General features: G+C 42.2%; 1 protein-coding gene across 1 annotated transcript in view; it reads right to left on the bottom strand.

Moving 5' to 3' along the window:
* The window catches only part of LOC126235306 (adenylate cyclase type 3), a 628,591-nt gene that overhangs the window by 88,847 nt on the left and 523,625 nt on the right, over positions 1-16,119 (bottom strand). Inside the window, exons 14-15 of the mRNA XM_049944030.1 lie at positions 12,408-12,633; positions 7,765-7,847 (exon numbers count right to left, since the gene is read on the bottom strand). Of these exons, the coding sequence (XP_049799987.1) occupies positions 7,765-7,847; positions 12,408-12,633 (309 nt within the window). The remainder of the gene's footprint in view (positions 1-7,764; positions 7,848-12,407; positions 12,634-16,119) is intronic.

Genomic DNA, 16,119 nt, shown 5'->3' with positions numbered 1-16,119 from the left:
ATCAAATGATGTCATTTGGTTTAATGAATGCACCAGAAATTTTTCAGCAGTTGTTGGACTGGGTTTTAAAAAGTCTGAAAAATCAGCAATGTATGATATACCTAGATGATATAATTGTTTCCATAAGGGTTATTGCAGAATGTATATGACAGTTAAGAGGGGTTTTAAAAGGTTAGAGTGCAACACATTTAATGCTAAGCACTTAGAAGTGTCTGTGTTGGAGAAAATTTCATAATTGAGAATGTAATTAATACTGAAGGGGCTAAGACAGACCCAAGATTGATGCAGGATGTTAAAGATTTCCCAGTTCCTAGAAAAAATAAGGAATTAAAACCAGTTTTTGGGTTCAGCAAATTATCACAGAAAAATCATTAAAGGGTTGGCAGGGATGGCAAGACAGCTTACGTGTGCAGTTGTGAAGAAAGACGTAAAGTTTGAGTGGGCAAGGGAATGGCAAGATGCATTTGAGGAATTGAGTCTACTCTTGGTTTTTCTGTAGTGCAAGAAATAATGTGTTAGGGTTTCTTACATTGTTATTAGTTGTAAAGAACCCCTCTTGTAGGGTCACTGGTGCTAAGACTGAGCAAGGTTGAATATGAGGTTGCACACAAAGTGGTAAGAAACATGGGAACACATTTGGCTTAAGCAGGAAGGTAGCAGTAATACAGACAGGGGTCATGATCTATCACAGAAGCAAGTGGTGCAATGTGCTGACACCAACTGCAAGCTACATGCAACACAGCTGCAGTTGATTGTATATGATGGCCTGTTATGTAAAACAACAATGTTAGGGCTGTATGTGGTAGTGCCAGCTAAGCTGAAGGAGGAAGTTCTGGAGCAGACACACAATCACATGCTGTCTGAGCATGTACCATGGAGGGTGAAGAACAATGAATAACAGAGTGTCAGAAAACAAACAATGAAAGATGAGAAGGAGAGATGTTGACTGGTTCATAAGAAACTATATAGAATGTTCGTAAGGAGCAGATATGAGCCATAAGCTAGTACCACTGCAAAGGTTGCCAGAGGTGATTAAACCTTTTCAAATGACTGAATGGATATCTTCAGACCAATTAACTGGACCCTGCAGGAAACTTGATTTGTATTAAAACTTGCTGATCATTTTTCATGATACCTGGAAATGATTGTCATTCCTAGCCTGAGAGAAGCAACAGTGGTGCAAGCATTGGTCAACAGCTGGTTGCTCGAAGGTGGATCACCGGAAACCGTAGTCATGGACCGAGTGACAAACTTTATATCTGATAAAATAAAACAGCCAAGTCATTTGCTATGGGTTTAGAAATGAAGAGCTAGTCCACCACACCTGTAAACTAATGGTAGGATAGAGCATGTGCATTATCTGTTGGACATTGAGTCATTATGTTAACTCACACCATAATGACTGGGGCACATATTTATCATTTGCTGTGGCAACATCTAATTCATGATACATTTTAATACTGGACTATATTTGCATGAGGTGCTTTATAGAGGAAAGATGCCTTTGCCATTTGACAAGATCAGCTTCAAAACTGGTAAGCTGCAGAGAGTCTGTTAAGCAGTTTGCCAAAACACTGAAATAGGTATGAAGGTGTGTTCAGGGGCAAACATTGAAGCCCTAGAATGCAAAGGGCAGGTAGGGAATAGCATGGGACAAGGTTATGGTTAATATTACTGAGCCCTTACATCCTAAAGGGCAAGACCAACAAATCTGTTACCAGGTACCAGGGATCTTATCGGGAAATTGAGACATCACTAGTTAACATCAAACCTCAGTTACTGACTCACACAGCAATAGTTCATTTTGGACACCTGTGAACATTTTGAGGTGCTCTGGATGCGTTGCCAAAGGTATCACCATCCATCATGGGAAAGTGAGAGGTAGTAGGAAGAAAGGTGAATGCAAGAACCTTGTGTGAACTGCACATCGAACTCCATATGGAGTGAGGACTAGGAAGTAGGAGAGGATATTTAGTGTTGTATACATTTAAGGGGTTAAGTTGAATCATAATGGTAATTGGGGTAAGTGTCAGGAAGCTGCTGTGTGGCTTTGTAGCAGAATTTGGTTGTGACAGTCAAGCTGTTTCACATTCAGTTATGTAATTAAGTCTTTCTTTCTGTGTTTGCTGGGCAGCAGACCTTTCCAAAGGGAGGAGGAGAATGACTGCAGCTCCCTGTCCCCAGTTTGCTGCATACCAGGGATAGAGATGAGGAGAACCCTAGTTATGGTAGTACTTCATCTCTCCACCAGGAGTGGAATGGCAGCAGTGAAAATAAAACCAATGGAGAGCAGAGTGTTTTCATTAGATGAGAGTATGTGGTCCTCATAAGTCATTAATGGAGGCTGAAACTAACTTTAAATCCATGGGAGATGCCACCAGAATCAGAACTTATTGCACATCCATACACAAAGAATCTACTGTTGTACTATCACATAGCAATAGAGCAACAGTCAAGACTAAGATGGACCTGACACACCTATATGTTTTGATTCAATTTCCAGTTACCAGTAGTTACACAGTTTAAGTGTTTCACCATTCCTGTTAAGGTAGGAGACCTTTTTTCATAGAGGTTAAAACAGGAGAAGTATTGCTGATCTCAGAAGATGAGGCTAGGCCTGAAAATATTGGAAGAAACTCAGCACTGTCAGAGGAGAAGCGTTACAATCTACCCAGCCAGAATAATTCATATTGGCATGGGCACATCCAAAATTCAGTTATGCTTAGGTAAGATAGATGGGGTATGACAGTGTGGAGCCATGACCCTACCTCCACCATTCCGGAAATAGTATTGTAGTTTTGGGAGCTAACTGCTACAAGCGGGGAAGGCTTGCATGGGTTAAGAGATTTGAAATGCATGGCTATGGATTAATAATTAATGGAACAGATTGTTGCCATTTCACTTGTCTACTGCTTGTAGTATAGGAGAGACTAAGTTAAACATTCCTCAGTCACAGTTGTACTGGCCAGATAGACTACTAGCAATGCTCCCAATGCAATATTTGACTTATCTGAATGAAACATTAGATCTTGATGTAATTCTTACCATGAATCAGCTAACAGACATGCAAGAGGAACAGATTTCGACAGGGAGAGGGGGGTTGCTTTAACATGTGCTGCTAGTTTGGGAGGAACAATAACATATGGTTGTGACTGTAAGTGTCACAATAATGCATGCAGAGGTAGTTTTGACTCTGTTTTGTGCAGCTTTCACCTACCTTAGGCAGAGAGTTACTCATCAGTGTGAACCCCCAGTGTATCAAGTACGACTAGACTTGTTGACCAGTTGTACATAAAATAGAGGATTAGAATACAGGAAGTTTCAGATAAGTCTAAAGGTAATGCTAAGGGATGTGTATTCTAGAATTAAGAATGTGTGAAATTCAGAGGGCATGGGGCCCTGAGTAAATTATTGGTATGAGAATTTTGGGTGCTCAAATGGAAAAAAGTCATGATGGCAAAATGAGTGAGAAACGATGTTAGTAGTTATTGTATGTTGTTATAAGAGTAGTTAGCAATAAGAGGGGAAGTTCAGCTTAATGATGTATGAATGGAGATGGATGTGCAACACCCGTTGTTGTTGTTGTTGTTGTTGTTGTGGTCTTCAGTCCTGTGACTGGTTTGATGCAGCTCTCCATGCTACTCTATCCTGTGCAAGCTTCTTCATCTCCCAGTACCTACTGCTACCTACATCCTTCTGAATCTGCTTAGTGTATTGATCTCTTGGTCTCCCTCTACGATTTTTACCCTCCACACTGCCCTCCAATGCTAAATTTGTGATCCCTTGATGCCTCAAAACATGTCCTACCAACCGATCCCTTCTTCTAGTCAAGTTGTGCCACAAACTTCTCTTCTCCCCAATCCTATTCAATACCTCCTCATTAGTTACGTGATCTACCCACCTTATCTTCAGCATTCTTCTGTAGCACCACATTTCGAAAGCTTCTATTCTCTTCTTGTCCAAACTGGTTATCGTCCATGTTTCACATCCATACATGGCTACACTCCATACAAATACTTTCAGAAACGACTTCCTGACACTTAAATCTATACTCGATGTTAACAAATTTCTCTTCTTCAGAAACGATTTCCTTGCCATTGCCAGTTTACATTTTATATCCTCTCTACTTCGACCATCATCAGTTATTTTGCTCCCTAAATAGCAAAACTCCTTTACTACTTTAAGTGTCTCATTTCCTAATCTAATACCCTCAGCATCACCTGATTTAATTTGACTACATTCCATTATCCTTGTTTTGCTTTTGTTGATGTTCATCTTATATCCTCCTTTCAAGACACTGTCCATTCCGTTCAACTGCTCTTCCAAGTCTTTTGCTGTCTCTGACAGAATTACAATGTCATCAGCGAACCTCAAAGTTTTTACTTCTTCTCCATGAATTTTAATACCTACTCCGAATTTTTCTTTTGTTTCCTTTACTGCTTGCTCAATATACAGATTGAATAACATCGGGGAGAGGCTACAACCCTGTCTCACTCCTTTCCCAACCACTGCTTCCCTGTCATGCCCCTGGACTCTTATAACTGCCATCTGCTTTCTGTACAAATTGTAAATAGCCTTTCGCTCCCTGTATTTTACCCCTGCCACCTTCACAATTTGAAAGAGAGTATTCCAGTTAACGTTGTCAAAAGCTTTCTCTAAGTCTACAAATGCTAGAAATGTAGGTTTGCCTTTTCTTATACTTTCTTCTAAGATAAGTTGTAAGGTTAGTATTGCCTCACATGTTCCAACATTTCTGCGGAATCCAAACTGATCTTCCCCGAGGTCCGCTTCTACCAGTTTTTCCATTTGTCTGTAAAGAATTCACGTTAGTATTTTGCAGCTGTGACTTATTAAACTGATAATTTTCACATCTGTCAACACCTGCTTTCTTTGGGATTGGAATTATTATATTCTTCTTGAAGTCTGAGGGAATTTCGCCTGTCTCATACATCTTGCTCACCAGATGGTAGAGTTTTGTCATGACTGGCTCTCCCAAGGCTATCAGAAGTTCTAATGGAATGTTGTCTACTCCCGGGGCCTTGTTTCGACTCAGGTCTTTCAGTGCCCTGTCAAACTCTTCACGCAGTATCTTATCTCCCATTTCATCGTCATTTACATCCTCTTCCATTTCCATAATATTCTCCTCAAGTACATCGCCCTTGTATAAACCCTCTATATACTCCTTCCACCTTTCTGCCTTCCCTTCTTTGCTTAGAATTGGGTTGCCATCTGAGCTCTTGATATTCATAGAAGTGGTTCTCTTCTCTCCAAAGGTCTCTTTAATTTTCCTGTAGGCAGTATCTATCTTACCCCTAGTGAGACAAGCCTCTACATCCTTACATTTGTCCTCTAGCCATGCCTGCTTAGCCATTTTGCACTTCCTGTCGATCTCATTTTTGAGACGTTTGTATTCCTTTTTGCCTGCTTCATTTACTGCATTTTTATATTTTCTCCTTTCATCAATTAAATTCAATATTTCTTCTGTTACCCAAGGATTTCTATTAGCCCTCGTCTTTTTACCTACTTGATCCTCTGCTGCCTTCACTACTTCATCCCTCAGAGCTACCCATTCTTCTTCTACTGTATTTCTTTCGCCCATTCCTGTCAATTGTTCCCTTATGCTCTCCCTGAAACTCTCTACAACCTCTGGTTCTTTCAGTTTATCCAGGTCCCATCTCCTTAAATTCCCACCTTTTTGCAGTTCCTTCAGTTTCAATCTGCAGTTCATAACCAATAGATTGTGGTCAGAATCCACATCTGCACCTGGAAATGTCTTACAATTTAAAACCTGGTTCCTAAATCTCTGTCTTACCATTATATAACCTATCTGATACCTTTTAGCACCTCCAGGATTCTTCCAGGTATACAACCTTCTTTTATGATTCTTGAACCAAGTGTTAGCTATGATTAAGTTATGCTCTGTGCAAAATTCTACAAGGCTGCTTCCTCTTTCATTTCTTCCCCCCAATCCATATTCACTTACTATGTTTCCTTCCCTCCCTTTTCCTACTGACGAATTCCAGTCACCCATGACTATTAAATTTTCGTCTCCCTTCACTACCTGAATAATTTCTTTTATCTCGTCATACATTTCATCAATTTCTTCATCATCTGCAGAGCTAGTTGGCATATAAACTTGTACTACTGTAGTAGGCATGCAACACCCAGAGGGCTAGAACTGTAAAGTGAATGTATGGCCTCTGAAACTTGTGATTCAAGTCACATAATTTTAATAAGGAAACTTGAATAATATGAGTATTTGTTGTTTTTACATATGTGGAGTCTTTTTTTGCAAACCTGTCATGTGCAGAGACCCAGGGACTGGGTCTGTCCTAAGGAGGAAGGTGTGCAATTCTACTGTTAACTTTTGGGCGCTACCATGGAAAACAGCAGCTCTACTACGGCTTTGATGAAAACCAGGGGCAGTCAACAGATTATGAGTTCATTAACAGGCCTGTTTACCTACCATGAGGTGGGCTGACCTCTGCCTCGCAATCCTGGTGATGTAGCAGAAGTTCAGTACAACTGCAGAACAGGCCAGAAGGTTTCTACATTGTTGAGCCACAGGGGAGTTAAATCATATGTGGTTGGAAGCTGTGCATCAACATAACAAACATGTCATTAAGGAGCACAGGATTTGAACAGAGATAGCTGCAGTCTGGCAGTACCCACCACTATTTGGGTGCCAAGCCAGTGACCATCAGGTTATGGGTCAACAAGCAGTAACAAATGAGCCACTCTGAGGCTCTCTACATCAGCAGCCAAACATTTGCTTTGGAGGCAGCAGTTTGTGCCCTGGTTGACATGGACCTCCACACTACACCACCTAGATGAAAGTTCCTGCATCCACCATCATTGCCCACAGGGGCAAGCTCTTTTTCCAGTCCTGATATCTCCATGAGAATTCTGGTAGACGGACATGCCATTGACACTTCCTACAAGCCATTATACCATGCAAACTGGGGAACACCTTGTTAAGTGGGCAAAACAAGTGTCAGAAACAATGGGCGTGGACATCACAGCTAGACACACTGCCGGCAGCCAGGAAATGCAGTGGTCAGCATGGCCCATTTGCTGCATGCCAATGGGGTCTGATTGCAGCATTACCACACTATGACTGTTGTAGCAGAAGTTGTGTTGTCCTAGCCACCATCAGGTAGCACCACCCTTCCCACCCCATGTGTCACCTCAACCACTACACCGTAGTGGTCTCTCACTCCTGGCTCCTACAGAAGAGGCAGCAGGTTGTACCATCCAGGTGTCACTTTTGGATGGTGATGACTTCATTCGTTCTGCTCTTCTGAGCTAGAGCTGCAGTATTCCCCAACTTCACTCAGTTGATGCTAACTATCTTCTTATGCTTTGTAGACTTCTTGAATGAGTGTTCTTGCACTCTGAGTGTATCTTCTTACTTTATAGTTTGTGGTCACCAAAATGGTGGAACCTCCCTCCATATGGCATCATTTTACTGCCCTGTCACAGGCGGTTCAATGCCCCAGATTAGAGCACTGCATAGCACCCTTCCTTTCTGTGGCTTCTAGTATTACCAGGGAGGTGTATTAATTTTTAGCCATCTACAGCATGTACATTATTTTGCTGTGTAACACTACATATAATAGAATACTATTTATATAAATACTTATGTTCTCCCTTCCTCTGTCTCTCTCTCTCTCTCTCTTGTGTGTGTGTGTGTGTGTGAGTGTGTGTGTGTGTGTTTAGATACTGCTGTATAAAATTTTTAAGTTTTCCATGAGAACAACTTACTGCATCAAAATCCGAAATAACTTCATTCAGGAATCTTAGGCATTCCAGTCCTTGGTTGTTGACAGTTTCCTCTGAGTAAAAATCTGTAACAATAAGAGTGTTATTCTCATTCAGTTAATCATTTCTGTGACAGACATGAATTTCAAATTACTAATTCTAGTTATTATGCACCCTTCATATATGAATAAATGATTTCATATAAAATGTTGTATTATGCAAAGAAGAAACAAGAGGAAATTCATAAAAAATAAATTTTTTTGATCAGAGAAGCAAGAAAAAGGTGATTTACAATTGGACCAACCAGAAGTTCTGTTAAGATTTTGAAAAGTGACTTAAGTAAGTAAAGTACAGCAAGTCAATCACCAGTCCAAAGACTATTTTGAATGCCACAGTGCTTTACTAGGCATGGTCCTAATGAAGGTGGTATGCTGATGCTGTTGCTTTCCTCTTACCTTTGAACTGATTTACCCAGTCTGTTATAGGGGGATCTACAATTTAATGTGGATTCTGAACCATGGTGAAACTCAGTGTTTTTCACATGAGCAAACTTTGCCAGAGTTGAAAAAACTGATAAGTGACAGAATAAAATCCTAGCCAGCTGGTGTGGCCGTGCGGTTCTAGGCACTTAAGTGTGGAACCGCGTGACCACTACGGTCACAGGTTCGAATCCTGCCTCGGGCATGGATGTGTGATTTCCTTAGATTAGTTAGGTTTAAGAAGTTCTAAGTTCTAGGGGACTGATGACCACAGATGTTAAGTTCCATAGTGCTCAGGGCCATTTGAACCATTTGAACCAATAAAATCCTAGGACTGACTGGTGATTGAACCCTAAATCTTTGGACTTGTAATCTGGCATTTTATCAGTGAGTTGTTGGTACCTCTTTTCACCAGTCCAAATATTTATTTGTGAATTTTATTGAGATGATATTTTTCTCTGAGGAGATATGTACAGTCCTATAACATTAGAGTTGCCTTTTCCACCAATAATAATAATCTGCACAAGAATTTAATCCACTCATTGCAGATCACAGATGATAAACTGTCTCAGTCTGGAGTATATAAAATTACTTGCGGTGACTGTCTGAAATTTTCCATAGGTCAGACAGGCCGAGTTCTCATGACTAGATATAATGAGCACATCCCCACTAGAAGCGGAACCCACGAGGGGTTCCACTTATGCAGAACACCTTATACAAATGGCTCATGCGCTGAGTCCTCCGTCTAATATCGAGTTGCTTCATGCTCAAGTTAAGGGTTCAAAATTGGACATCTTAGAGGAAATGCAGATTTTTAAACACCTGCAGTATGCCAAAGACGATGTCCTTAATGATGAGTTGCAATTAAAAAACAGAAATTTCTTTGAATGTTTCGGTCCCTTGCTTAATTCTTTATATTAAGTTACATGATGTGGAAGTTGGTTGATGCTCACTCATGATGTTGATTGTTCACAGATGGTAACGACCCCCCCCCCCCCCCCCCCCATTTTGGTACGTTTTCCCTTCTACTGTGTTGAGGGTTTGGTTAGCCAAGAAGAACACCATTTGTATTTTCTTATTGCTGCACGCTTTTAGGAGGTATTTTACATATCTTCATTGGCTTCTATGTAATTATAAAATCATGGAGCCAAGGTATGTTACAAATCTTTAACGTCTTCTGATTACGGCCTGGTCAGCCGCTTTATGGTGATGTAGCGACTATGGTTGTTTTTGCTGCAGATATTATTAGTGCGGTTTTATCTGTTAACAATAATGTCCTTAGCATAGCTATCTCTTTAGTTTTGATGTTATCCCACTCAAAAGCAGCTGCTGATACAGAATATAACTTTCCCAGTACATCTAAAGGGGGTGTAGTTTTCTCTGAGAAACACATAAGTAAAAGCAATTTTGAAATGATCTATTATACCTGTTACCCTTAGCAGAACAGCCATCACAGTCAGCATGGCAACACTCTACTGCCACATGACAAATGCTGAATAACAAGTAGCTTGAATCAGAGTTTAGTAGAATGAGATTTTCACTCTGCAGCAGAGTGTGCGCTGATATGAAACTTCCTGGCAGATTAAAACTGTGTGCCCGAGCGAGACTCGAACTCGGGACCTTTGTCTTTTGCGGGCAAGCGCTCTACCAACTGAGCTACCGAAGCTCGACTCACGCCCGGTACTCACAGCTTTACTTCTGCCAGTATCTCGTCTCCTACCTTCCAAACTTTACAGAAGCTCTCCTGCGAACCATGCAGAACTTGCACTCCTGAAAGAAAGGATATTGTGGAGACATGGCTTAGCCACAGCCTGGGGGATGTTTCCAGAATGAGATTTTCACTCTGCAGCAGAGTGAAAATCTCATTCTGGAAACATTCCCCAGGCTGTGGCTAAGCCATGTCTCCACAATATCCTTTCTTTCAGGAGTGCTAGTTCTGCATGGTTCGCAGGAGAGCTTCTGTAATGTTTGGAAGGTAGGAGACGAGATACTGGCAGAAGTAAAGCTGTGAGTACCGGGCGTGAGTCTTGCTTTGGTAGCTCAATTGGTAGAGCACTTACCCGTGAAAGGCAAAGGTCCCGAGTTTGAGTCTCGGTCGGGCACATAGTTTTAATCCGCCAGGAAGTTTCAGAGTTTAGTAATTTGCACACCTGTTTTGTCACCTTTTATGTTGGCATTCAACCTCACTGTCAATAAATTTAATGATTAATAATGTGGTGCCACACCTCTACAAAAGTGTATTTCCATTCAAACTTCCCTCATTCATGCTGCAAGATTATAAGGTGCAGTCCTTTGAACTAATGTCAGTACAACATCAGCTTACCTTCCATGACAACTAGAACACTGTTCACATTGGTGACTAATATATTCCCATCAACTAATATGTAGGCAATGCACAATATAAGTACACAGGTGCATCATAACACTTGTTGACACTTTGGAGAGTTACTGTGTGCAGAATTGGAGGGACTTGCACTGGGAAAGGATAAAATTAGGGACAGGAATATTGATTTTGTGGGGTAATAGATTTAGAATGGAAAGTAGAAATGAATGTAGTATTGGAGGATGGCTGATACAAACACATGTGATCGGAAGTTGGAATGACTAGGATTGTGCAAGAACACCCATATCCCTGGGTAAAGAGGGACCGAAACTCGCAGGGAAAGGAAAACATATTTATGGTTCAGTTAGGGGTTTTCTTTCAAGAAAATCATTTAAAACTCTGTATTATGCAGGTTTTTAACTGGGTTGGAACTGGAAGTTTTTTATGACTACTTACATATCACCATTCATCTTCCAAAATATTAAAAACACTCCATACCCACAGGTATACGTTCCCCTTCCCCTACAAACTATCGTATGGGTGGCTTTGGGACAGAGAAAAAAATGTTAGTTGTGAAGAGGAGAGCAAAGGAAGGTATGGGGAAGAAGGGGGATCTGTGATTTGGGGTAGGTATTAGGAGCACTTGATTGGATACGTTAGAAGAGATAACTGTCAGGAATAACTTTGTTTTCTGTGAGTGGTAGTCAGCTAAAGATGAAGTGGGAGAAGTCACAGAGGACTGAGATGTGTGGTTCATTAGATGTGTTTGTGCAGCCAGGCAACATATTTGGATTGGAAATTAAGAAGAAATGGTGGGCTTGGAGTCGAAATTGTGGGATTTGTAGCGTATGTTGAGGTGTCTGATATCAGCAAGGAATTATGGGATTTTGACACTTTGGTAGAGGGTTCATGTAGGCAAGGACTCAATGGATGTGGAAAACAAGACAAAGTGTATGTCTTCATGAATTAGGAGGGCAAGAGTTGCACTCTATCAAAAGTATGGCTTGGTAGTTTTGGTACACTAGGCCTACATAATTGATGTAGTAAATGGTAGGATTATTGGTAGTGCTGTAGCATGGTAGTGGAAGACACATTAGTAAATGTGTAAGACAGAAACTGGGAGTCAATTGTTTGTTTGATTTGCACATAATTAGAAGTACACATCAATCAGTGTTAGTTCATTGTGTATTTCATATCCTTGTAGAATTTAAATTTACTGTTCACTTTTAAATAACAGACAGAAGGATAACATTCTATAACAAAAAGGTTCCATAGGCTACGTGGCCCTTTATACATCCTCACTCAGTTTCTAGACTATTCACTGCTTCTAGTAAGATACTGAACGCATATGCAAAGAAAGTAATCATTATGACTGAGATAATGCCTGGTAGGTATGTAACACACACATGATACAGGTAATCCGGGCATGAACATAACTGATCAAAGCTACAGGTAGCCTACAGGTAGTTTTACAGCTCTGGGAGGGACTAATAGAATCTGAGAAGAGTCAATAAGTGGATGAGGACAACGTGGATGAGCATATTTGGTAAATGAGTGCATAGGAGAGGATACATTGGATCAAGGGCTTGTGGGTGTGTAGGATTTTATTCTAATATGCCTTTTCTGTTGGATTTTTAGAAGGCGGGGTTTCGGTTTTAGTTGATGATCGAGGAGATCACAAGGTATTTTAATGTGACAGATATTCTCTTTAGTACTGAAATTTTCAGATATTGAAGCAAATGGAACACTTGCATTACCAGAGCTCCGCTTTCAGGAGTATGAGGACTCAGTGAGTCGCGAGGATAATTGTTAGTGCTGGCGTTTGTGAGGGCCGGAGGGCGCACCTGAGAAGTTGGGCATGGAAGCGAAGAGCACGCCGACCTCTGCGTAGCTCTGGCTGTACAGCTCCTCGTGCTGGCGCTTGCGGCTGCCCATGAAGTGCGCGGCGACGTGCGGCGGCAGGATGTTGTACACCAGCGCCTCGTTGCGGCGCCGCATGTCGGCCGCGCGCTCGCGCTGCTCCTCCACCTCGGCTCGCCACACGAATAGCACGCGCATCGCCTTCTCCGTCTGCAAAAGCCGCCGATGCACAGACGATACCGCAGGCAGCAGGTACAGGTCACACAGCAGGGCACGTCAAAGGCACAATCACCCAGCGGGAGAGCAAAATTGAGGTACTCTGTATCGTATTTTACGACTTTTAATTTTGCGTTTCTAGTATTGAATGTAGGAAATGATTTGAAATGATTCCAGGTCCCACTCTGGCTACTTTCTTGCCCTAAAGTCGTCATCACACGGGACGAGATAGCTATCGTTGATGTAGCGCTCTACGAGTTTTGTGACGTCATTGCGCGCTATTTCACGTTGAGGAGCCGTTTAGTTACGTGTGACACAAAAGTTCTACGATATTTCGGCAACGTGCCACGTAAAGCAGAGTAGTAGAAAGGAAGAACGCTCCCTGCGTCATGAACAGAAAGCCATACTGTATCTGTCGTATTCACTAGAAGCCTATATTCGTTGGTTTTCATGTTATATGTTATACCCTACCTACACCAAAAAAAGTTTTGTATCACCCCGGTTCCCAGAACTCCTCAAGATAGACGTTGACTGTAGATATTGTATCACAGACATAGTCCCTTTGTTCAGAGATGTCACTAAACCCTCCCAAAGATGTAAACGACCATGCATGAGCAACGCCCATTAGACGGAGAGGGACCGACAACCGATCAAAAATGGTTCAAATGGCTCTGAGCACTATGGGACTAAACATCTATGGTCATCAGTCCCCTAGAACTTAGAACTACTTAAACCAAACTAACCTAAGGACATCACACAACACCCAGCCATCACGAGGCAGAGAAAATCCCTGACCCCGCCGGGAATAGAACCCGGCAACCCGAGCGTGGGAAGCGAGAACGCTACCGCACGACCACGAGATGCGGGCGACAACCGATCAGTTCCAGTCATTCCACCAGGAAGGGAGTACACGGCTCGTGATGTCTGTCGTTCAACCATGCCTATACGATCAATACCGCCATTCGATCGCGTCCGCATTGTTACTTTCTTCCAGCAAGGGCTCCCATCAAGGGAAGTGTCCAGGCGTCTCGAAGTGAACCAAAGCGATGTTGTTCGGACATGGAGGAGGTACAGAGACACAGGAACTGTCGATGACATGCCTCGCTCAGGCCGCCCAAGGGCTACTACTGCAGTGGATGGCTACTGCAGTGGATGGTCGCTACCTACGGATTATGGCTCCGAGGAACTGTGACAGCAACGCCACCATGTTGAAGAATGCGTTTCATGGAGCCACAGGACGACGTGTTACGACTCAAACTGTCGCAATAGACTGAAAGATGCGCAACTTCACTCCCGACTTCCGTGGCGACGTCCATCTTTGTAAACACGACAACATGCAGCGTGTACAGGTGGGCCCAACAACATGCCGAATGGGCCGCTCGGGACTGGCATCACGTTTTCACCGATGAGTGTCGCATATGCCTTGAACCAGACAATCGTCGGAGACGTGTCTGGAGGCAACTTGGTCAGGCTGAACGCCTTAGACACAATGTCCAGAGGGTGCAGTAACTTGGAGGTTCCCTACTGTTTTTGGGTGGCATTATGTGGGGGCCGACGTACGCCTCTGGTGGTCATGGAAGGCACCATAACGGGTGTACGATACGTGAATGCCATCCTCCGACCGATAGTGCCACCATATCGGCAGCATATTGGCGAGGAATTCGTCTTCATACACGAAAATTCGCGCCCCCATCGTGCACATCTTGTGAATGACTTCCTTCAAGATAATGACATCACTCGACTAGAGTGGCCAGTATGTTCTCAAGACATGAACCCGATCGAACATGCCTGGAATAGATTGAAAAGGGCTGTTTATGGACGACGTGACCCACCAACTACTCTGAGGGATCTACGCCGAATCGGCGTTGAGAAGTGGGACGATCTGGACCAACAGTGCCTTGATGAACTTGTGGATAGTATGCCACGACGATTACAGGCATGTATCAATGCAAGGAGACGTGCTACTGTTTATTAGGGGTACCGGTGTGTAGAGCAATCTGCACAACCACCTCTGAAGATCTTGCTGTATGGTGGTACAACATGCAATGTGTGGTTTTCATGATCAATAAAAAGGGCGGAAATGATGTTTATGTTGATCTATATTCCAATTTTCTGTAGAGGATCCGGAACTCGCGGAACCGAGGGATGCAAAACTTTTTTTGATGTGTATATGTTACCAGCATACTGTATGTCTCGAGAAAGAATCGTAATCGGTGCGATTTGTTGTAATAATATGACGGGGAATCTCTTCTTGATGGTTAAAGGCGTTTCGTAATGTTCTTGTTGTATCTCGCGTGTTATGAGAGGAAACTGTTCTAAAGCAACAAACCATTGATGATTCATGAAAGCGTGTCGTTCTTCTTAGAATTTGTAACAGTTAAATGTCAGTTAATAATACTTGGGTGATTAAAACTTTTAAATATAGTAACAAAAAATACAAGGTTACGAGAAAAGGAATTAGAGCATAGCGTAATTGCTTGATGGGTTACGTTACAGAACCGAGGATCGATCGATAGAGCGTTTTCCTTCTGCTATATACTATTTTTTTCACCTTCACATTTTCAGAAAGGTTGTGGGATTTTCCTGTGGCATTAATAGAAATAATTTTTGTAATATCTGATGTTGTGTAAATATAAACGTGCTTTCTGTCAGGAGTGAGTTTGTTCAATTTGGTAAACTTTTATGAGCTGAACATGTATGTTTCCTTTTCGTCTTATTGCATGTCTACAGATATTGAAGTTTTTATTTATATGTACGACAGACAGAATAACATGAGGAGAGTAAGATCAAGAAAGGAAATGTGCTTTTAATAGAGCTAACGTAGGAAATCTACGCGCACCCATTTTTTGAGCAAACTGTATTGTTTGTGAGCCAAATGAAGCAGGCAGTTGCCGCTGGAAAATGCTGTGAGCGTAAAATTGGGTTAACCAGCTCTTGCTGTGTGCCGACGGCGCTGAGTCTCGTGATGTTGACTACCCCACCTGCGTCCACTTCAACGTTAGCTGTCTCGTCCCGTGTGACGATGGCTTAAGTGAGAAGTGTATTTCACCATCTTCCACTCTGACATAAGACAGCAACCAAGGCGGAAATGGAAGATGTAGACCGAAAGTTACCAGAGTTATACTGAAGCATTTTCATGGCTGTTGTATGAATCTCCTGCTTATGCGAGAATATTTTCAGTACAGAAAAATGCCATTCCTACGGATGAAGAATGCTCAAATGGTTCAAATGGCTCTGAGCACTATGGGACTTAACATCTGTGGTCATCAGTCCCCTAGAACTTAGATCTACTTAAACCTAACTAACCTAAGGACATCACACACATCTATGCCCGAGGCAGGATTCGAACCTGCGACCGTAGCAGTCTCGCGTTTCCGGAGAAGAATGCTCTGAGCACACAAGGACTATTGGTTGTGTCTAACGTTAATGGAATTTTGCAGGTGGAGATCAAAACAAAAAGCACAGAAGGTGTGCACGTGC

The sequence above is a fragment of the Schistocerca nitens genome, chromosome 2 (genome assembly GCF_023898315.1).
Source record: "Schistocerca nitens isolate TAMUIC-IGC-003100 chromosome 2, iqSchNite1.1, whole genome shotgun sequence".
NCBI lineage: Eukaryota > Metazoa > Arthropoda > Insecta > Orthoptera > Acrididae > Schistocerca > Schistocerca nitens.
This window is presented reverse-complemented; position numbering and strand designations above follow the sequence as displayed.